Source organism: Rissa tridactyla, chromosome 1, assembly GCF_028500815.1.
Source record: "Rissa tridactyla isolate bRisTri1 chromosome 1, bRisTri1.patW.cur.20221130, whole genome shotgun sequence".
Lineage (NCBI taxonomy): Eukaryota > Metazoa > Chordata > Aves > Charadriiformes > Laridae > Rissa > Rissa tridactyla.
In genome coordinates, this window is record NC_071466.1 from 157,005,845 (window position 1) to 157,029,334 (window position 23,490).

General features: G+C 40.0%; 1 protein-coding gene across 4 annotated transcripts in view; it reads right to left on the reverse strand.

The window, feature by feature from the left end:
* Positions 1 to 2,457: 2,457 nt before the first annotated feature.
* KIAA1549 (KIAA1549 ortholog) overlaps positions 2,458 to 23,490 on the reverse strand; it is a 153,154-nt gene continuing 132,121 nt past the window's right edge. For 2 of the 4 annotated variants that reach the window (XM_054215696.1, XM_054215708.1), the window contains exons 15-20: positions 22,260 to 22,404; positions 20,322 to 20,651; positions 19,350 to 19,402; positions 15,365 to 15,510; positions 13,362 to 13,516; positions 2,458 to 8,268 (exon numbers count right to left, since the gene is read on the reverse strand). In XM_054215696.1, the coding sequence (XP_054071671.1) occupies positions 8,014 to 8,268; positions 13,362 to 13,516; positions 15,365 to 15,510; positions 19,350 to 19,402; positions 20,322 to 20,651; positions 22,260 to 22,404 (1,084 nt within the window). In that variant the 3' untranslated portion in view covers positions 2,458 to 8,013. The remainder of the gene's footprint in view (positions 8,269 to 13,361; positions 13,517 to 15,364; positions 15,511 to 19,349; positions 19,403 to 20,321; positions 20,652 to 22,259; positions 22,405 to 23,490) is intronic. The other 2 variants (XM_054215697.1, XM_054215719.1) reach the window with 2 other exon arrangements.

The following is a 23,490-nucleotide window of genomic DNA, read 5'->3' on the forward strand; positions in this document are numbered from 1 at the left end:
ACCTAATTTAGATGAAGATGCCACAGGTCACAGAGACTTTCGCATGCTGTTAAAACAGCAAGGTGGGATCAAAGGCCCATCTAGTCCAGTTGTCTGGTATGTGAGGAAGAAGATAAAAGTACACGGCATACAGTGTGCCCCTTCCCTTCCCCTGCCCTCCTCTACCCAGCTCACAGGTGAGATACAGCACCCTTCTGATACAGAACTGGGCTCTCTTGCAGCAGCTCTTCCCCCCAGCAGTTTGAAATTAGTCCTTTGAGGAATGCAGTTTCATGCAATAATACCATTCTGTTACTTTTCAACTTCTCCCTTGCGATTACAATCACTCTGGTTTCCCCCACCCTTCTCTCTCCCATTGATCTCATTTTTCCATAAATTTCACTTCTGAGTTTGTGCACCAACTTAAACTCAGTGTGTCACCCTTTGACTATTTCATATGAGTGGCTTTATTTTTCAAAACAAGCATATAGAAGACATTTCTCTGATCGCCGAGTCCTTATTAAAGTTTCTGCTGCCTCTGTGCTCTTTGGTGTCCGTATCTTCCAAACTATTTACCCATTTCAGCTTTACCTTTATTATCCGCTATTTACTCGATACATGAGGTTTCCTCCCTTCATTCCATGCCCACAGCTGTGCCCAATGCTGGTTGCAACAACCCAAAAGACCTGCCTTTTCCTTTCCTTCTCTTTCTTTTCTAGTGGGGAACTGGAAATCAAGTCCACCCCCAACTGATGATATTTCTGTAAGGTCGGCCTCTTTTCTGATGACTTCTCTTCACTAACTTCTTTTTATTAATACCCTTTCTATCAGTGGCTTTTCTAATCTTTTTGATTTATCTGAATCAGAAGGACAGAACAAGTGTCACCAACATAGAGCACAGCTGTTGGTGAGTCACTGGGAGACCAGAACCACCTTTCCTAGCCTGTAGTTTCCAGATCACATGATTAAACGTGGAGACAAATTCATTTTTCAGTGTGACCTTCTGGAGCAAGTGACAGTACTTCTTCAGCTCTGTCTGCTCTGTCCAAATGGGGGAAGAGACGGGAGATACCTGCAAAGCAATCTCTGCTAGCCTGCTTCCCCTTCGTGGCATTTCAACATACCGTATATTTAAACCAGCTCAGACCAACAACATTCAATTCTAACGTGGAAACCCGCTGGGCTCAAATATATGAAGAAATCACCATGCTTTAGCTGAGCTATACCGACATCTCACTGTGTGATGATAAGCTTAGGTAAGAGATGTTAGCTCATCGTTAAACAAAGAGGACTAAATAAAGCTCACTGGCACTAGTGTCCAGTGCTTCTTAGGTGCAAAGCTGCAGGAAATGGTGCTCTTTGCTCCCAGGCAGAATGAGATTATTGTAGGCAATATTGTGTAAGTGATGCTGTCTACTGGAAGTGACAAACTTCTCTTAACTTCTTTGCCGTTCTGCTCTGTAAGAGCAAGAGTGTGGTTTCCAGCATCCCAGCAAATTTTCTTCCACATGGCATTGAATTATAGGCGCATGTAGCTGTAATGTAAATACTTGACTGCACGTCTACAAATCCTCCGACTGCGAGATTCCTCACCTTTAATCTTGATTTTTTGAAGTGTTCTTGTTTACAGCTGCCCTCACGAAGCCCAAAGACGGAAACTATGATAAGGATCAAACTCATCCATGGAAATTCTTGACAAGAAGTGTTCCAACCAAATTGCAAGGCGACTTACCTGAAACCATGTTATCCAGGATTGCATGGACTAACAAATCTGGTAATCACTTCATGAGTTTGTGGATGCCCAGATCACCTGTATCGCATCAAATTTGAACAATTTCGTATTTGGCAATTATGTTGAAGTACTACTGATAGTGGCTAATCCGCAATTCTTTCTCCTGTTTCTTTAAATCCAAGGATAAAAGCTTCCTGATTTTTTTTTTTATTATTGCAGTATTTTTTTAATCCAAGGATAAAAGCTTCCTGATTTTTTTTTTATTATTGCAGTATTTTTTTAATTCCTATTTCTTTAGTCAAGTTTCTGTCAGATCTGCATTTCAGGACCCAAAGAGCGCAGTGCATTGCCAAATATAACACTGCATTAATTTTCCTTGAACACGAAGAAGTTTTGTCCTGAAAGGCAAACAATATCCAGCTACTGCTTCTAAATCATGCGCAGCACTAAAACGTTCAAACAGGCTGGATGAGAAAACCAACTTCCAAGAAGCCTTGGGACAGAAATCTTAGAGAAGTTTTCATGGGAACATGACAGAGCTCTTAAGAATTGTGTACGTTAGGATGTAATTTGAAATGCAAAACAACAATTTTCGTCTTTCAGTCTCTTTTCTACTCTCTTAACTCTCATTTCACTCCGTCTGCTCCACATATGGCAGTAAGAGGATTACAGTAAGTGAACCTGAATCCCACCATGTCAGGGATCCACAGAGGCTTCGCGTTCATTTCAAAAGAACCTTCAAAGCATTTGTTCAAATGTGCCAACATTTTATTCTGATTAAGGCAAGATGTAACAGCCTAAACATAAACTTCCACTTAGGGAGTAAAAACTAGTCAAAAGTAAACAGGAGTGGCCATTACAAAGGAAAACACATACTTTAAATGTAAAGAGTAACAAGAAAAAGTAACACAAAATCAAGACAAAACATTCCAGCTCTACAAACTATCAAGTGCAAAAAATGTGTATTTTTCTAGTACTAATGTAACTTTTTTTTTCATCTATCAGTCTTCAGTGGGATTCACAGGACTGCAGCTCTGCTCTGGAAAAGTCTCTTTAAAAAGACAGTGCAACTCCACAGGATTTTTGCTTCCCAAGTTTCTTACTCTCAGGGTGAAAAAGCTCACCCAGGGACTTGTACATCAAAGCCAGACACATCTTGCCAAGTGCATCCCAAACTGTAGTAAAGAATTTGTAGGATCAACTCTCCTTCCAAAGCACACATGCGACTAAATGGTTTTCAGTGGAAGCCATGCAGATGCGAGCAGGGACAATGCACAGGCCAACACTTGGATCTGAACTACCAACTCTATTGGTAGGAGCTGCCACACGCTCAGCTTGTTCTGCCCTCATTGAATTAGCATCAACAGAAGAAAAATTTTTACTGTCCTCCTTCTGACGTAAGCTACATTTCAAGGGACACTCGCCATAAGACAGACAGCAGACTTTTCAAGCAGCCAAGTGCACTCACACTGAAATACTGCAAAACTACAGTGAATCTTCATCAGCACTGCCAAAAACTTTCATTCCCAATTTCTGCTCCCTCAGTATTTAGGACCTAGAGATACCGGAATACATGAGTTACGGCAGACTGGCGACAGTAGAATACATCCCCACGGTTCCCCCCCTATTTTTGAATAAAATATAACAGGAAGAGAGAAAAGACGCGCCCCACAAAAAGAACTGGATTTTTATTTCCACATTTAAGCACTTTAAAGCTGCTACTTTTCTCTAGGCACATCTCAAGAGTCCTGGAGAAACTCTACAGCCATGGTGACCTGGCTTTTGGGAGTCTCACTGATGAGAGATGTTCCTCACTCGCACAGACCAGCATTGCAAGTGGTGAAGGACTGCACAGAAGTGGGGTTGTGTTATGGAATCAACTTGAGTGAGGGCAGGGGGAGTCCCCAAGATTTTACCTCTCTCTCTTTTTAGTGCACCATCCCAGGTGGTCCCGGAGACTTTGTTGCTGGTCCTTTGCCTTCTGACAATCAGATGTCATCCTTTTTCTTTTAATCCCTTTTCAGCTTTATGTCGATATTCAGAAAACACCAAACAGGTGGGTTTTTTTTTTTAAACACTAATATTTTTTGTTGATTTAGTTGCTGCTGCAAAAATATGGCCCACATGCTCCCACCTCAAAGTCACAAATGTTCTTCAACCTGCCACTTCAAAGCTCTTGGCCAAGATATGGGCTTTTTTTCAAGGACTGGCACATGTTGACAAAGAACTACTAGGTAAGGCATGGAATGGGAAATGCCCATTTCTTCCTCGCGCTGAAAAATTGTTAAAAGCTGGAAAAGGGGAGAATGTAGCGAGGCTAAGAGTTAAAAAATTAGTTCAACTGCCTACTGTCATCCACATCACACAACTGGTGTCTTCAGTTGGGCTTGAATACATATTAGCTTCCTTGTGTAATCCACCTAATGTGTTTTCAAGCTGTGAGTTAACACACAACAGTGTCAGCCGTTTTGGTTCTTGGGAAGTTATGATCCCTGTAAACAACCTCTTTCTAAGACAACACCGTCACCCTGTTGTCAGTGGTCTAATTTAAAGGCATTGGCTTCAGCACTTGGTAGGAACATGCCCTTTTGGCTGATCAATCTATTTACATATTTATGTGTATGTATAAAGGTGCATGATGTTGGGGTAGCCAACATCTCACCAACCACTCCTTTGGGTGCAGAGGTGATATACAGACCTTGCCTGATGCTGCTGGGCTCCAACCACTATATATGAAGCCTGTTCCAAACCACTGCAAGTACAGGACACTGCAAAAGGTCAGTGAAATTCCACTCACTGCCCCAAAGTGCACATATTTAACATTACGAGTCCAGCGCCTATGCCGCTCACTCCTCCTAAAAGCAAGGTTTTTGTTCCCAAGCCACATGCCCACAGTCACTGACAGCCAACATGTCACATCCTGGTAGAGAATATTTTATAGCACTGGAGTGTGCCCCACCTTTCAAATTGAGTGTATGAAAAATAATTGTACAATTTCACTTAGCTCCAAAGATAATCAAAAAGCAGGCTAGAGGTCAACATTTTGGCCATGGAAAGGAAAAGCAAACCAACTAGGCTAAATTACGAAGCTCTCATCGCGCCAAGTTCTTCCATATGCCAAACTAAACACAGACTAAACACAAATGTCAAGGAAAATTGTGAAGAAAGAGAAAAGCCTGAGGATTCCATGAACCAGATGGTTTAGTCATGGAAATCGATGTAACTGTTGGTAACAGCTTTCTGTGCCTGTACCAACTTCTCATCTGATCAGTGTTTTCAGAAACTGGTAGATTTATTAACAGATACTTAAATTCAGTACTTTAAGTTTCAAAAAAAAAAAAAGGTTTGGTATTTTTTATCCCCTTTTTAATACGGCAATAAAGAAAACTGGCAAGCAGAAACTTACAGATTTCTTTTCCCTGAATTCCCAAGTGGAAACACACATTTTGGCACATGCATTCCAGAGAGTCCTTCTGTAGCACATGGAAAACTCGGCTTTCCCTGTAGCTGCAGAAACTAAAGTGTGGGTCTCCCCTGTTAAGACGATCCTTGGAACTGGTGCCTTACGTGTTACTTTTCTTACTGTATGAAGATACAGACTATGCCATACCTTTTTCTGGTGAAGCGTGGATCAGGTCTCCAGCCAGTCTGAGAGCATAACTTCCAAACACAGTTTTGTGACTTCTTATATTTTACTCTCTTTCCCCGTGAACTTGTAAGGTTTTAAAGAGGGATTTTTGCATCAGAAAGCCTCTTTTATTTACCATTACATATTTGTCCTGTACATGTTCTTCATAAGATCTGGGACTGAAAAGAAAAAGGATATTCTTCCAAACATAAAAAGACAGAATATCATAATAACCAAGTTTTGTATTCCTTCTTAAGTATCTGGAACCAGCAGCCAGACAATGAACTTATGTTTTAGAAGACCACATTTTCTTGAAGTCACAGTAACATGCTAATATTATAAGCACTGGCCTCCGACCTCACTGCAGAATTAAGCTGGAGAAGGCTGTGGGCTATGAAGGAGATAGATTTAATGGGAACACTTAGGAACAGTCAGTCTTCAGCATCGCCAAAAAGACCAAATGAACACTGCCCTGTACACTCTTCACTCTCCAAAACTTGACATTTTGCAGAGGTATTGGCAACATTCATGTTTACAAAGTTGGCAGAAAATAAATGTTTCTTTATTTTTATCCTAGAAGTGATTATCACACAAAAAGTTTAAAAAATTCAAAACATAATAACCTGTTGTTACTGCTGTTCACAACCATGCTGGTGTTCTGACTCCATTCAAACCTCAACCAGTGCCTGTGAGAACTTTAAGTATCAGCCAAGGAACTGGAAACTAATTTAGACTGCTTTGCTCCAGTAAGTCTCTCAAAACAATTTCATACAGCCTTTTGATGATCATCAATAAAAAGAAAAATAACTGAGCTTCCCAATAAAGAGGGGAAACATACCACCTTTTTTCCACATCACTGAGCAGCCAGTTGCTTCCTAGTTTTGGCTTTGGCAATGAAAATTATGTACTTACTTCATGAACAAGGTACTTCCATGTTCTTCCATGAACCTCCTACCTGTTCTCATTTCAGTCTGAGTTAGTCCTGTGACAGTTACTGACCTGTGCACTGGAGCCAGGAACACATGTGGTAGCCAAAGACCACCACACCATGCCACGCCAGTGTTACACCCTTGTATGTCACCAGTGCCATTTCTACCCCAGTGAGTGAGGCAAACACAGCCCTACCTTGATCAATTCCCCAAAGACCTCTTTGGCAGACTACTGTTTCTTAGACCTTTTATGAGTACCATCTGCTAGCGTTTGAAATACCCACACTGTAGCACCAAATAGTTTTGCTTTTCATTTTTCTAGGGCAAGGTTCCCAAGCTTCCTCACAAACACCGTGCTTACCCCGTATCTCTGTGCCAGTCTGTTAGCTTCAGTTCAGTCTGATCAGAAAATAAAAACACTCCAACAAATCACAACTTAAGTAAAATTTCCGCATGTATTATGTCAGTTACAGTTATGCAATGGCCAAATATTAGTAAATTCGTAGCTAATATTAAATTAAAACTCTGGAAAAAACAGCGACAAACAGTTCCATGGCACGTACCATTCTTACCATGGGGATAATGCTTATCCTTTGTCCAAAGGGACAGTGGAAACAAGTATAAATATAGAAACTGTCTCAAAACCGCAAATCTAAGCCTATGTTAATGCTCTAAACTGTCACTGACTTTCACTAAAATTATTCAGATCCAAACATAAGCAATGATTTAGAACATCAATTTATAACATAATGCTGGTGACCCTGTACTAGTCAGGCTGGACTGGTTTCTGTCCACAAAGCAAGCTACAGAGTGGCAATATTTTACCGCTGGTTTTGCAAGAGCATATAGTATGTAGATATATTTTTTAAAGATATACATACACATTTCCCCAAATTCAACTGTGGCTGAGTATTCCTCTCCTAGTTTTCGATAATTTTTAAACAAAATAAATACCAAGCCCTTTCTGTTTGGATGCTTTGCTTTGTTTTTCCAGCCTGAATGAGTCTACTCATTCTTAGTTATACAAGGCCAATGTTTCACTTTGCAAACATTGAAGATGAAGGAACACTTGAAGCTTCAGCACCAGAAGGAAAACAAGGAAGAGTGCAGAGGGTAGCTCCATTCGGAAGCACAGAGCTATAACAATTATTGTTCCAGTTTGTTACAAGTAGCTCACAAAGACTTTTATTCCAAGTAGTCCCATCGATCCTGACAACCAAAGTGACTCTTACGTGGGACCACACCTTCAACACTCTTGAGCTGATACAGTTTGTAATCTCGCAGAACAACATAAACCAGTTCTCCATAAGCAGTGGAGAAATCAGAATACTTGTTATCGCTTGCAAAGTGTCAACTCAGTTTATTCAAACCTTTGCCTACTTCCTTAGATAAAGAAGTCTATCATATTGGAGTTTGTTCCTGTGATTTTTTTGTTGCTGGAGCGTTGACTTCTTGACCTAAGATTTTATTTATTTGTCAGGCTGAACGATGGTAGGGAGAGAAGAGGAGCACCGTAATATTAGCAGATTAATTAATATTACTTGTGATGACACTGATGATTTTCCCTGTTTGTCCCCCATCTCTCCTTACTATCCTCATTTTGCTGCCTTTTTCATTTTTTCCAGAGCGCTGTCAACAAGAGCTGTGAAAGTTCATTCTTTTGAGAGAACAACATTGCTGATTTCCTCTAAGTCTTTGCTTCCATAGGAAGCAGATACTTGGCAGATTTGCAAGGGAATGCTAAATCAACTATGGAAGTTCTGCACTGTTGCCTGTTTCTGAGAAAGTCGTAGAAGTTCTTCTCTAATTGCTTTGATAAGAGAGGCTGAAGAGTGACCTGGCTGGAGGTCCTCAGTGGAACTGGTGGTGTAGCAATGGCCCTGGCCCTGAAGGCTGTTGTGTGGAAGCTGAGCAGGGGGTGCCGAAGGCTGCCTGGCTGAAGTCCTCGGCATCTGGAATACTGGTGAGGAGGAATATTCTTGGTGTCCATGCATATGCGTCTGGAAAAAGGTAGAAGGCATTATTGTACTTTCTGAACAAACATGATAATCCCAGAAAAGACAAGAAAGCAAAAAGGCAAAGAACAGAGAGAAAGCAGCATGGAGATGCTCCTATCTGCTGCCACTGTTCTTCTGTTGTATGAATGAATGATTCCTCTGATGAAGCACAAAACAAGTGTACACAAAATTGCTGGACTGCCTCAAGTTCAGGGACTTTCAAAATCTCTTTGAGCATCCAACTAAAAAGTCTGACCCCCTTTCTAATCTACGGTATGTTTAGAAACTGAAGTGGAAGGAGGTGGGAAGAAAAACCACAGAACTGAAAGTCAACAGAACTGGCTTCTCTGTCCTTGCCTTTCCATCAACTTCCTAAAAGACAACAGGCAAACCATTCTCTTCCCAGTTGTCATTTCTCCATGCTATCTGTGAATAGAGATACTACTACTTTAACCTGTCCTTTCTCCGCCTGGCTTGTCTGTACACTTTTGTGAGGACCCTGTGACTGACCAGTGCCCATGAAAACACGGTCAACAGAAGTAGCAGCAGGAGAAAATTATTCAAATTGGAAAGATTAGATTTTTCTATACTCAACAGCTGTTTTATATATCTGAGAAACACCCTCCCAGTTTAGGGATGATCGTTGTTTCAGGGTAGAAAGGGGTTAATTCTGCATTTGTTCAGTAACTTATATTTTCTAACAAAACAAGAGAGACAAAACAGCAGCCTGAGTTTATGGGCTTGTCTATCTGGAAAAAAATCTGCTTACACTAAAACCAAGCATGAATTTACAGTACACTAGGTGACTGCACTGACTCCCAGTATGGACACAAACAAGGTACATTCCGAAAATGTAAATTCCAGCTGACATCCCCTAAAGCAAGCGTTTCCTCTTGCCTCATATTGCTGAAGGCTGAGGCACAGCCAGAAGAAAACACTGGACACAAAGGACTTGAACACGCCCCGTTGAATGCACAACTGGGAGCCAAAGCAGCGTAATCCCCTTTCCAAGGGTCTGCGCTGGGGATGAGGAGCAGCTAGCTGCAGCAAGTTCAGATCACAGTTGCCGCAATTTAGTGAGCACGATCCTTCTCTGTGGATAAGCCTTAAGTAGTAGCAGAGAGAACAATCTGATGAGGGAAGAAAGGACAGCAAGGTCGGCTAGAAGAGGATTCGGGGGCGACGGGGAGGGGAATGAAGGGATTACAAAGGAAGGATATGGGAAGGATGTGGGGGACCTAGAGTGACAGTGGCAGTAGTGTGCAGGGAACACAAAAATGCATGAGAATTCCTTAATATCTCTCATAATATAAATGAATAAAATCTAAGCCAATCATAGGTTCTAACTCTCTTGCGCAGCTCCTGTACAGCACTGATCATTTACACAGTTAATCTGGGGAGAGAGATTAAGAGGAAAAGAAGCTTTAATAGAAGAATGATAGGTGAAGAAGGTTTTCCAAGTAACATCCTGTCTTACTTCTCATAAAAGGGAGGCGATTTTAGTATCAGAAAGGAATGAATGGGTCTCTTGATTGTTGAGAATTATTCATTTGGCAGTGAAACCTGAAACTAATTCATATGTGCAGTCTAGAGTTGGCAAACCTGACAAGTACTCTGTGGGTTTATAGAAAAAAAATGACATAAAAAATATTAAAAGCAAACATTCCTTGACACATGAGTCTTAACAGCAACCTAAATTATGTTCAGGTTACTTTCACATTAAAATGCATTATGTGATTCAGCTCCTATCTCATACTGCGCTGAATCAGCACCATAAGAATGGTTTCTTAAGGGAAGTTAGGAAGAACATCTCATGACCACAGTGGCTGTTTTTTAACATTAAGGCTATCAAAATTCTCTTAAATATCTCAGAAAAATGAAAGTGTGTATTTCTGTGAACTCATATATAACATTAGAATTAAACAGGTCTGGGAACTGTCAGAACCAGATTGGTTTAGAAACTGAACCTATACTAAACTACAACAGCAACATAAGGAGAGTAAAAAAGTTGGAAGATTTTTTGCTGGTGTTTTTTTTTTTTTTTTTAACATCTTTACTAACAGAAATACACATTGACATATTATATAATATTATATATGTAACAATATATAGTTTTATATAGTATTTATAAATTATCTATTTTGTACAGAAGCTTCTGTATAATTAACAGCAGCACAAAATAATTGACAAAACCACCTTTACTGAATCTTCCTTCTTAAGGAAGGAAGATTCATGAGATCACATTGTGAATCTGTTAATCTCCATTTAACAACTGTTGAACTCTGTGACCAATTTAAACTGAATTAGGTGTATAAATACACACACACACGTGTATATATGTATGAACAGATATATAAAATTCACAAAAATAGGTAGCTAATTAGACATAACCTGATTTGTGCTGTCATTGAATCTGCTTCTGAGTGGCAGAAAGGCCAGGTTAGGCTGTGCTCAGATGGACCTATCAGCCAGCATGTATCTCACGGGGCATAGCTAGGGGACATGAGAGACAACTTGAAGTACAGTGAGATGTTTTAGAGACACTACGGAGGGCAGCCAGAGCATAAAAATAGAGTAAAAGGATAAGGGTGCCTTAGTGGAAACACTGGAAACCTGGAGAAGACTTGGGAGAACAGTGGAGAGCTATAGGGGATGGTAGATGGATGGGAGGTGATGCCAGGTGGTGGTAGGGAGGTAGGGATATGCAAGACGCTACACATATTTGTAAGAAACCAGGCTTCATTTGTTCTGCTGCTCAAATGATCACTTCCTCAGTATTGTATTTTGTGTCAGCTAAGGAAATGCTGTAATTCTCCTGGTTGCCAAGGCCTTCTAGATAGAGAATTAAGGTGAATTGATGGTAACCTGCACATTGGCTTTGGGTCAGAGGTCATATTCCAGCAGAGTATCAAGTGTTGACCGCAAGAATAATAGGTGAGGATACTGAGAGGAAGAGGGCCATTGCATGAACACAAATCTGGGTCCCTCTCAAGCTTGTGGCTGAGAAGAACGCTCTAGATCTAATCTTCCTAAATGTAGAGTTTAATTTGAGAAACTTGTTCAGAATGAGGGAACAGTAAGACTGTTTGCAAAGGATCAATTGAATACCGCACCATAAGGAATGTGACTGCCATCAAGTAAATCCTCCTCTCCAAAAGGAGGCAAGACAAATTTAAAGCTACGTCCTCGTGAAGGTTAACTCTGAAGGTAATTATTTAACCACAGAAAACTACAAGACTAGGGCCCATCTAATAATGATTTTTTTTTTTAATGGGAATAATCCTTTAAAAAAAAGAAAGAATTCCTTATAGGAAAAGGAAAGTGCAGGCACTAGGTGGGTGCACTAGTGCACTAAATGACACCATACTCAGATAGCTTTAGTACATGATCTCTTCCTTTTGCTTTTTTGTTTTTTAAAAAAGAAAACTGAAAAAAAAATTACATTGCAGTAACTTATGAACTGCAGCAACCAGTGAGCAAAAAGTTCTGTCAAGGCTGAGGAAGTATTTAAACTCTGATTAATTAAAAGAAAATCAACCTGGATTGAGGTGACATGTACCCATCTGAAACAGTGACTGAAAGTGGGAACTGCAAGCAAATCCTATCATACTGGGCCATGAATCTTTGAAAGTTGTGTAGGTAACTGATGTCAAAACCAAGTGTTTGCACAGCATCTCAGATAATGTGTCTGTACCTGAATTTTCAGTAACATGTTAGCAATTCAAATAATAAAATATTAAGAAAGTAATGGCCAAACATGCACTTGGGAGGCAGAAGGGAAAGGCCCACAGATCTAGAAAAGACAGACAAATGATAAGAAGGGGCAATGAATGGTCACCTAGATATGCCTTTGAAAACGGAACAGGAGAGACACTAAGATCTCTCATGCAAGTGCTCTTCTAGACATAAATTGAAATTATGATGTTCTTGCACTCAAACACCATATTTCCAAGCAAAGGTAGCAAGTTAAATTAGGCAAATGCATCTTTCAGCTTTGACAGTTAAAGTTTTTGAATAGTATCAGTAGAGTTTGTCTCTGGTGTGCCCAATTCTCAAAAGCTTTACGCTGCTTCTCTGAAGTTCATTTGGAGTGCTGGCAGCTCAGTTTCACCAAAATCTAGATGAGGCCCATCCTGTTGCATTTCCTTTCTGCAAAGCCATTTCAAGATCATGCAATACGGCAAAGCAACTTCAAATAGTGTGAACACACACTGCCCTAAGTATGCAAAAGAAGTAGATCTTTCCTTCCTCACTCAAGGAAGAAACCAGAAAAATGATAGCTTAAGCAAAGGAGCAAAAGAAGGAGCGCAAAGTTGTTGCTCTCAAGAGTACTACAGTAAAGCTGTCACAGGCCAGTCTACTTCAGGATGCAAGTACATCAAACACAGACAATAGCAGGCAACCCGATCTTTCCTGGAAAGGCCATATACTATCTTCAACCTCACACATCTGGTTGAATCAGAAATATCAACCTCTAGAAGCACCACTGCCAAGAACACGAAATAACTGGCTGCCTAGGCAACACTGATAAATGAATACATATTAATTTATCACATCCTGCTGACTGAGGCTAGGAAAATAACTTGTTTATAAACACCTCTACTGTTATATGCAAGTATGTACCTTATTCCGTTGCCCTGACTCCTGCTGTTGCACACTGATACAGAAGACAAAAGAACTACACCAATACAAAGTAGGACGGTAGTCTGGGACAATTTAATTCAACGTTTTCTACTTACAATGATCTCAAAATACAGAGGCATATTTCAAAGAAGAAAATGGAAAGCAGTATCCACCTCTGCTGGAGCTCAGAAGCAGAACTGGGTGAACTGCAATTAATGGGTGAAGGCCTCAATTGAGAAAAAAAAAAAGGTTAGGGTAAAGTGAGAGAAAGCAGTTAGAGAGAAGCAAAGATGAAAGAACAGCAAGCAAAAGGTAGAAGAGCTAACGAGGGTTCGAAGAGCAAAGCAAAGAATGTCAGAGAAGCAACTGAAAGTATTCCAGGGGAAAAAAGTTCCAAACAGTAATGCAGGAAAAAAAATACCCGAACATATCACTACTTCGGAAACTATGCAAATGTGTAACACAGTACTCACTGCATCTCGCCTAGCATATTCATCCTCTCCACGGTACTGGGGCCACCCTGGCCCCCCCGGCTGGCCATGCCCTGCTCTGCCTGAGGGGATCTCCACTTGTTGACCTCCGATCCTGCTAGCAATTCCCACCTGAGTGAGGTGCTGTATCTGAGAACCTTAAAAGCAAATATTGTTTTTTCATCTTTATACACAGTCAAGTTTGTAGGGCAGACAAATGACAACATAAAACTTTGTTGGAAGCAGGAGACAAGAAGGACGTGGAGCTCAGTTTCTGTGCAATTAATAAAAAAATCAGCAGAAAGAAGGCTGTCAGCGCAGAATAAAGAAGGAAAAGTTACGTGAATTTTGTGGGGTTCATTTGAGTGTGATGCTTTTCATTGCCACTGCACTAAAAGAAGAGGTTGAGATACATGCGTCACAGACATGGACTACACTTCATTCCAAAAATATGCCAGCCCTTTCCAAACAGCATTTACTGAAAGCCCTGGCAATGCTTTCATGTAAATTACTTAGCAGCAAAGAGAAGACATTTACTCCTGTGGTACACCTTATTTGCATCACACTGGCAAGACCTTAACTCTCCAGACTGCTTTTGCTTTCCATCCCATCTCTCAGAAGAATAAAATACTTGACTATATAAGAGTATGGTTCTTTCAGCTTTACTTTGCAGTTAAATATTAAACAATGCTGTTGTTGACTAACAAGAAGGTCAGAACGCACTGTATCTCCTTTCAGCCTGAAAGCTAACCTCCTGCTTCCCCTCCCCTCCCTCTGCTTTCAAACACATGCAAGGATAGCCACAACCATTGATTGCAAGAGACACGTAACAACATGCCAGCTTTCCTTTTTCCTGAATTTCCTCCCACAGAGAAACAAAATTTATTTTATTATTATATTTTATTATTCGCTAGAACGAAACACGTTTAATAAACCCACAGATACATACGAGAAAACTGTGTCTCTGTGTATGTAACAAAAAGGGAGGAAAAGACAAAAACAACAGTGTGATTTAAGTGATGAACAATTAGGTCATGAAATTTTCCTCTCAAAACCCCCACAATATTTGATATTTGCATGTAACTATCCTGAAGGTCAGGAACTAATAATCTGAATTGCCTCCAAACTTTAAAGCAGAGTACACATGCTTTAGAGAATAGTATGAATCAGACAATAAAATAATCATCGTTAAACTGCAACAGTCACTACATCCCTGTCATTCTCATTCATTTAAAATTTACAGGGAGAGGATAGCAGCTATCAAAACTAGGACTCTGACATGAGTATGTGCTCGTATTTCCAGTCTTTTTCAACTCCTCAGGAAGAAAACATTTATCTGGGAGAAAATTAACTGTGGCATTTGCATAAGAATAGAATCTTTATTCTTAGAATCAGTGTTTGCTGCTTAATTGCCATGTGATGTTAGAACCTTATTCATGAAAGCATTGATGAGTGCTATGGAAATTATCTCACAGTCAAATCAGGGAAGATGATTTCATATGGGACAGCAGCAATAGATAATATCATCAGAAGCTAAAAGATCCTGCTTTTACGCATACATTTCTAGGAAGAGAAATGAGAAATAAAGATGCAGAAAAGTATTAAAAAATTGATATTTAGGAGGCTGATTTGGGATGCATTAGTTAGCTCATTTAGCACAAAAGAAACAGTCGGCAGTGGAAAGTCAGCATACACTGTATGCTCTAAAACAATTAAGTCATTTTTCATTCTTAGAGAATGGCTTTTTTTGAAAATACACTGTGTGTGATACCAATGCTTGTAAGATACTAAAAAGGTGGCAAAGCACTGCCTTTTTCTGCAAGATCCTACGGAGGTGAAGTTAACCTCACTTTGTGATCACTTTTTTTTTGGCAGTGAAGACAAGGACCACATTTCAAATGTAGTAGCTGAAGGAAAATGATCTCTTAATGGAGACCCCAGTGTAAGAGTAGATATGGAAAAGGATCAGTTATTTTAGTGCATATTCAAACTTAAGTGAAGCGTACCTGCGGTGCTCCCAACTGGTCGTGGCCGTGCAACTGATGGCATTTCCTCTGAATATATCCCTCTGGAGGAATACTGAACCTCAGGTGGCTGCTGGTCTGGGTGTATTAACTCTGCAGGTTGAAGAAAACCTGGCCCAAAGTTCTGCCTGTGGAAAAGTAAGGACTCGAGATTACAATAAGTGAATTGCCTAATTAGAAACAGTAATGCAGGTGTACCCCATAGAACAACTCTTTATGATGCCTTTCCATGTATATTTTAACCTTAAATGTTAAAGAAAATAATTACATCTGAGGAATATATTCCTCCTTCATGACCTGCATTGCACAGGAATAGGGATTAGAAACTCTAAGAATTTCACACAAGTGTTTTTCACGTGCTGCAGTCTCCTCAATGCAGAGAAAAAAGGCTACAGATCTTGTTTTCCCCTGGGTAAAAATGCATCTTCAATGGAAAAAAACCAGAAAAGTAAGACTTTGGGAGTGATATAGCTGCTTACCTTAGCAACAAATCTGACTCTTACTCAAGAGTTTCTGGGCACACAGTTTTACACATACAAACTGCATTACACATATATTTCATGAACAATTATTATTTCATCAAGCACTCTTACAATTTTTCAGGGAATTTTCAACACTGGACTCTTTAAGACTCAAAGTACTCAAAGGTGTCATTAGCACATATGAAGAGATGCAACGTATACTAATATTACTGTTTCCTATAATTCAGGCTGGTGCTGGTAGTCATTGATGTTATGTATTTACTGAAAAGAGTTAACAACAGAAACTCATCAATCTAACTTTATTAATTGTGCCAAGGCAATGGGACTTGTAAAAGAAACCCTGTAATTCATTCACAGAACGGGAGTAGAGAAGGAGATGGAAATGTTGTTTTTCCTACGCTTACTATTAACATATCTTAACACTGGCATGGAGAGATTATATTTTAAAAGACTGATGGCAGCCGACTTTGCAAGGATTATTGATTCCCATCCATATGGTAGAGGTGTGGATGCCTAAATCTCAGGTCCTTAGGTTACTTGGCTAGTCTCTCTTAGACTCCAGGTATGATTGAAGAAGAGAGTCACGCTCCTCAAGAGGCATTCAAAGAAAAGATTGGGTTCACTAAACCATTTTCTGCAGGAGCCTCTCACAGGTGAGCATAAAGGAAGCAAAGTGAGACAAACATCCTACGTCAGGCACGTGAAATTACACAAAGTGAGGACTAGGGATGAGTTTTGTATGCCTTTTTACCACAACGGCCTGTAAGCCCTTCTCGACTATGGACTGCAACCTAGCCCATTCCTCAAGACCTAAAGTTTTACACCCTTTTGTTTTGCAAGAAAATTTCGTGACTGCATCTAACTCAAACTATTCTTGAGTTGTGCTTTATTTGGAAAACTAACCACCTTTGTATGACAGCCAGATAGCAAAGAAAGATGACATAATAATAAAGAGCCTAACAAAGCCAAATAAGAGCCTAATAAAGCACAAATGAGTAATTGTAAATTAAAGTACTAGCTACTTGGCATACAGTACTAAATGTAGGAGGTGTAAGAGGTTCAAGCTGCAACAACCCCATTGAGGAAGTGTCAGAATTTCCCCAGCTCCCTTGCATACAATCCCACCTGTCCACTCAGGAGATCCAGAGGAAACCATTTCCAACCAGGCTTAAAAGCTCGTTAAAATAAATGCCTGAATGGGTAGGTAATGATTAACACTGTCACTTCTGTTATGTTAAACACTGTAACCAGTAAAGGATCTGATCATCTGGCCCATTATGCATGCAATGCTGAGCTGGAATCTTTTAGACGATAAATTACTAGAATTTTTTGATGTTGTCTAAAGAAAATATTTTCTCAACGTTACCGCAAATGTATTATTTTTGTGCCAATTTTTCAGAGGACAGGAAGTATATCCTTTATTGCTGATGAGTTTGTACTTGAAAGGTGCACATTTAATAACCCATTCCCCTCTCTTCTCAATCTTCTTTATAATAGGTAGATATAGCTACTCTTTAAAGTCAGAGATCAATAGAAGTGTATAAAAACGGGATACAGCTCTGAATCTACATCATACAAGCTTTCTAGTGCTCCTTCCTATTTCCAGACTGAGACCCAGCCTTCAATTTATCTTTCAACATTCAAAAAAATTATTAATCTCCAGTAATTTAATTAAGTGAGGAGATACCACCCTAAAAATCAATTTTACACCACTAATCCACTATGGCTAAGTATCTCTATCTCTGTTACACGATGTGATATTCATTTCCTGGTAAAAGCTGTTCATTGTGCCTTTATGTTTGCCTAGCTGTTATGTGACCTAGGTCTTCTACATTTAATTTTTTTTATCCAGGTTGGTTCCACCCCATTAAACATCCTGACTGCATTTGTACAGAGAAGGGAACAGTACGGTCACACAACTATTCTTCCATGCATTGGATATTTAAGCCAATGGACTATAACACATTGATACATAGCACCTAATCATACTGACCTCAGGTTATTTTTCCGTCCTCTAATTGGTGCACTGTTTCTATCAATTTATTTAGAATTACCTTCTGAATTTGAGCACAACTCCCACTTCACAACCATGACAACTCTTTTCTTGTTTTCTATTGACCAAGCTTTAGGAAACCTTCTATTTTAATGAAAATTCAAAGGAATTCTTCCCGTTAAGGTCAATGACCTTGCAGATCATTAACTTAATCCGCTGGCACTGCCAGAGCGAGCACTTGAAGTATTAATAATGATGCCATTAATTTGTAACTTACAGAATTCCAAAGCGCCTATGCCAAAGGCTGTTAAACTTTTCAACAAAAAATACGTTGCAAAGATACTATCTTGCTCAGGTGTATTAACAAATGCTACAGCACCTTAATGATTAATTTATCGCATTTTCCCTGAATGCATAACAGGCCAACAAAGAGAAAATCCTCAATAAAAAACAATTGGTAATGCTTTGTATTGGCAGTCTCAAAGTTCATAATCTTCAAGGTAACCTAAATTACAAAAAATACACTGCATTGTCATACTGTGTGCCATTTCATGTATGCTCCACTCACATTGAAATTTTCACCTTCAGTCAAGACCTAAGTAAGAAAACATGCTTAGAAATTCCTCCTTTTCCAGTTGGTCCTTTGAAAATCAGGTTGCAGAAGAATGGATAACGGAAAGTTCTTCATATCCGTTTTACCAATCAAGTTTCCAAGGCAGTGAAGACTTCAGCTGAAATCTAATGAGTGACACTGATACCAGTGGGATTTCATCTCATACGGCGAGCTGTAAGAAGGTAATGACAGAGCAGCACAAGGCCACCTTTTTACCACTTTGGCTGCAGCAGCTTGGAGAGGGTGAGCCGAGTCTGAACCTAGTGGGTACCATGACTCAAGAGTCTAACTTCATGTGTAGTTAAAACACAGACACTAAATGTGGAACTAATGGTCACTTGGATAACTGTTTTCTTCTCTTTACTTGATTCTCCCACAGCAAGGCCAGAAGATGGAAAACTTGTTCTTCCCTCTGATTTTATAATAATAGGCCGTAAAGGCAGTCTTTCTCTGTGAGGGTCACCACAGTCTGTAATTTGTTCTCAACTTGGTTAAAAATAGAATGAATCTGTTAGTCATCTTTTGTGAGTGACTGTTGCCCTGAGGCTACAGAAACAAGATGAAAGTGAGAGTATTGGGAAAATTACATGCATCTGACTAACTGTTTCAGACTCTCCAAAAGCCGAAACTCAGTGGTTTACGCAATATTTGGAAGGATATCTCTATAGCCAAGGGGCTAGAAACACATTTCTTTTAAATAGAGGATTGGATTCCATACAATATGCATATGTCATTTATGCCACATAAATAAATTACACAGGCTGGATCTGGACTCCTGTTACTTCTCATTTATACAATACTTTGCATAATAATATACCAGTGCCAGTAAGAACTCTGCAAGGAAAATAATAAATGATAATTCTATCAGTGAAAAGCTACCTTGGTAGGAGACCTGATGCTGTTGGCGGAGTCATTCCAAATTCCACATATCTCTGTCAGAAGAATGAAAAAAACCAAATTAAAATCAAAAGGCATACCCTGGGAAGTCCACTGTCAGCCTTTTAAGTGATGAATGGCAGCGATCACTAAGCCTGTATGTGTGACTTGATTGCAGCCATAAGAGCTTAGTTTTACAAACCCAGAAGCACAAGAAGATCTGGGAATCACTGCTACAGTGATCTTCTGCCTGATCGGAGCCTTAACTTAAAAACCTTTCAGAAATACTTTCTCTCACTTGCAGAACATCAAGGGCTGCTCCAACGTCTACTCAGCTTAAAACTTTCACCAAATTAAGCTTTGTATTTGGAAATCTCCTTATACCTCAACCAGCATCAGACTGCAGCGGAGACACCATGGGGCTTGGACTTACCAGTCCAATGGCTTTATTAAACTTCTGCTGAATAGTTGTGCAAATCAAGATGTCCTAAAAGATTATCCATGTGCCTCAGCGCTCCATAAAATGCAAGAAATCATACACAGAAATACTGCTTCCATATCCCTCAATTCCTGAAAGCATTTGGATACCCTGCTGAAAAATATGACCTAAGCCAAGTACATTATTTTTTTATTGTCAAAATATGAACTAGCACACAGATTTTAAAAAATTAAGTTTTACTCTTGGAGATAACAAGACTGATCTGTGAAAGATCATAACTGAGAAAAACAGAAAAGTTATCCTAAAGGAGAAGAAGCTCCTGTCTTCTTTTGTGGTTGGGATGGGAAAAAGGAAAAGAATCCAAATGGCCTAAAAAAGCAAGTTCACCATCTTGTGACGGTCATTTCTGAAGCCTCCTGGTTCTAGACACTGTTCCATATTTGTGGTAAGTCCTAATGGCAAAGGCACAATAACAGTGACCATGGCTCAACTGGTGCCAACTACCTGCCCAGAAAAGCCTTTTAAATTTCACTCACATTAAATGGGTTGTTTACTGCCTGAGTTGGACTGTAAGGTGATCCCCACTGGGTACATGTGGATCCCCTCCCTGCTGGAGCAGGAGTGTTGTTTACCGTCTGTCCTGCAGAAACCCCAGGTGGTGTGACAGCTGTGGAATTGGCTGCTTGGCTGCTAGGAGCCACCAGTGCAAAAGCATCATCCAGCAGCGAGTGCATGGTTTGCCGAGCCTCTTCAATGGATGGCTGCGGTGGGATGTACTGGGAGACTGGGTGGGAAGGCAAGCCAGAGAACTTCCCCACATCAGCTGAAGATGATGTCTGAGGTTCAGGAGGCAAGTCTGGATCAGACTGCAAGAAATGGAAAGAAGGTGAAGGGCAGCCAGAGACACAATCTAACCGTCCAGCTTCCAAGCCCCTGTGGGCCTTAAGTCCAAGCAACACTTTCTTTGGCAGAACCACAATGAGATAAATGGCACAAGTGCCAGTGCCAGACAAAACCTGGCCCTTACCCTCCCCACTTCCGCATGCACATTCAAATACTTCATTCAGTGTGATCTGAAAGACTCTGAGGCAGTGGAGCTTTGTGCAGGAGTTACACAAGCTATAATAGAAATCTCGTGGTTCACAAGCATATAAAGAATTCGTGCAGAGTGTTTACTCCACCCAGAAGAAAATCATCAGCTCTGTCTACATCTTTTGACTTCTCTGCAGCATTTACAGTTCCAAGAAATTAATTAAGTCTTTAGCATACAACTGACCACATCAGCAATAACATTAAACAATTATTACCTCCTAGAAAAACACACAAAGGGAGCTGTTAAGCAACTAAGTGGTTAGCTGCATGGAACTTGAACTTGGATGCAACACCTGAACGGGATTCATATAAGTACTTCATAGCAGCAACATCTGAGGCATGCATCACAATTACTACCTGGGATCTTACCACACGGGCTTATTGTTCATCAGTAACAGGAACTTAAATGAGCTTTGCAGCAGCAGACTTATTATCAAAGCTCATTCTTACCACTGCACGCAGACTGCAAAGCCAGTTGTTAAGATGCAAAAGCCTCTACTTCATCAGGAACTTATCATTCTGAGTACCGTCTCGCTACAGATGCCAAAGGGGCTGAGCTTGCTGTGTGACACGTCTTAATTAAACAGCTCCAGATGATAATTCATTCTGCTGCAGCATGACATTAAAATCATCACACTCTTGTTTGAAGGCAGAGGGAAACCGCAGAAACTGACATTGTAGTCACTTGACTGCATATGCAGCTAATGCTGCAATTCTTAAAATTATTAAACCATCTTTCAAGATGCAAACTGTCCAGGGGTTTCCAATATTAGCATTAGGCTTACTAAAGTCTGCTTAGAAGTGGTTAAAGATGCCTAAATACAGTTTGTGTCATGGATAGTCTTGGACAAAAGCACTGTCCAGTGTCTTTGCCTTTTTTAGACATGAAACAAAATTAATTTTCAAGACATTGTACTAGGATTGTTTCAAGTTACTGCAGTACAGAGACATGCTTCTCTTTAATTAATAATTAATTCCCACGTTTTAAAGATGAGAAAATTTCTCATGAAAGGAACCGAGTCTTCCTGTGAGAGCAAAGGACGAAATCTTCTGTAACATATGAATACATAAGATCCAGCAAATTGGACTAGAGTGAAACTATGTTCAAGATATTGCGGAAGCACACTTTCATGTGCATAATACAGTGACATTAATGAAAACAAGGTTTTGGTTCTTGGCCTCTGTAATATCAAGGAATACTTGGCAGAATTTTACTGCTTATTACTGACTGACAGTGAAATCCTTGTTTCACTTTAATTTACATGCTAACTACATGTGACTGAAACTAGCCATACAGACGGCAGGCAGAAGGCCAAAAACCTCCCCATGTCAAAATTGTCATTACAATTATCAGAACACTCCTGGCAAAGAGACATACATACAATATATGCAGAATTATTGACTCCTGGAGGCCTCTTGTATGTTCCATCACTGTCAGTTGTGATTAACCTGTCCTTTTCTGCATCAATTGGACTACCATTTATCTGGTGTCGCCGGCGCTGCTTGGGAGAACGTTTTGCACGAGAACTTAACAGGAAGAAAATAAAAAGCAGAGAGAGAGAAAAAAACCAAACAAGACAAAGGTAATCACATTTCTTTTTGCAATTTTTCTTCTCATCCCACTCAAGGTTGAACTACTCTGCCCGTTCCCTCCCAGTCAACCTTGTTCAGCCCTGTTTCTCTTCCCCTTCCCAGTTTTTCATGCCAGTGCCATTAGTTAGCCTTGAATCTCTCTCCTCAAGTTTCTCCTAGTAACACTTGCATTAGCAGCTCTCCAAACTGTCCCCTCCCTCAAACTCTCTCCAGCTTTCACCTCCCTTCTACATTCATCTTTCGAAGTTGTCCGTGCTCCAGCCCCGGCCCAGTGCATCTCTGGACCTCCCAGACCAATACCTGACACATTTGCAGTAGCAGAACAGACCACGGTTGCCAACAAGGCTTTGCGCTTGGCATGTTGGGTTTAACCCCACCAGGCAAACCAGGTGAGGAACCCACGTAGCTAGGGAAAAGCTACTTTCTATCAGTGTGGAACCAGTCACAGGGTACCAGTGCTCCAGGAACAAAGTGCCAGTATTCATAAGTCCTAAACAGAGCCCAGGGAAGACTTCCTCTGATAATACAAGCCCAGGAAGGCCGATCTGTGAGGCTGACGAATGTGCCTCATTACCCAGAGGGAATGTATAAAAGCTTATCGTGTTGATTTGTGAATTTGCCTTTAAAATTCAGAATCTTTAGGCTTTTTATGATGTTCAAGGTTTTCCTTATTTTGCACCTTTCCCCCTTTATAAAAATACTATTTCTTGCAGTTTATATATATGCATGTATCGTTTTTAGTGCTTATATTGCAATTTTGATCCCTCTACACTACACAAGAATTATTTAAACAAATGGCAGAGCAAATACTAAATTGTTTTAAGTCAGTTTTCATATATTTCGGTTTATTTATTGAGAAGTCACCCCTGAGAACTTGTAGAAGAATAATTTCAAAACAAAACATACTGGCATATACTGAAATAAATAAAAATGTTTAGAACAACCCAAACCTTTTCACACCGATAAGTCAAATTCAGCTTGGGATCAAAACGATTTCAAGCTCTGAAAGTTCCCAAGTTT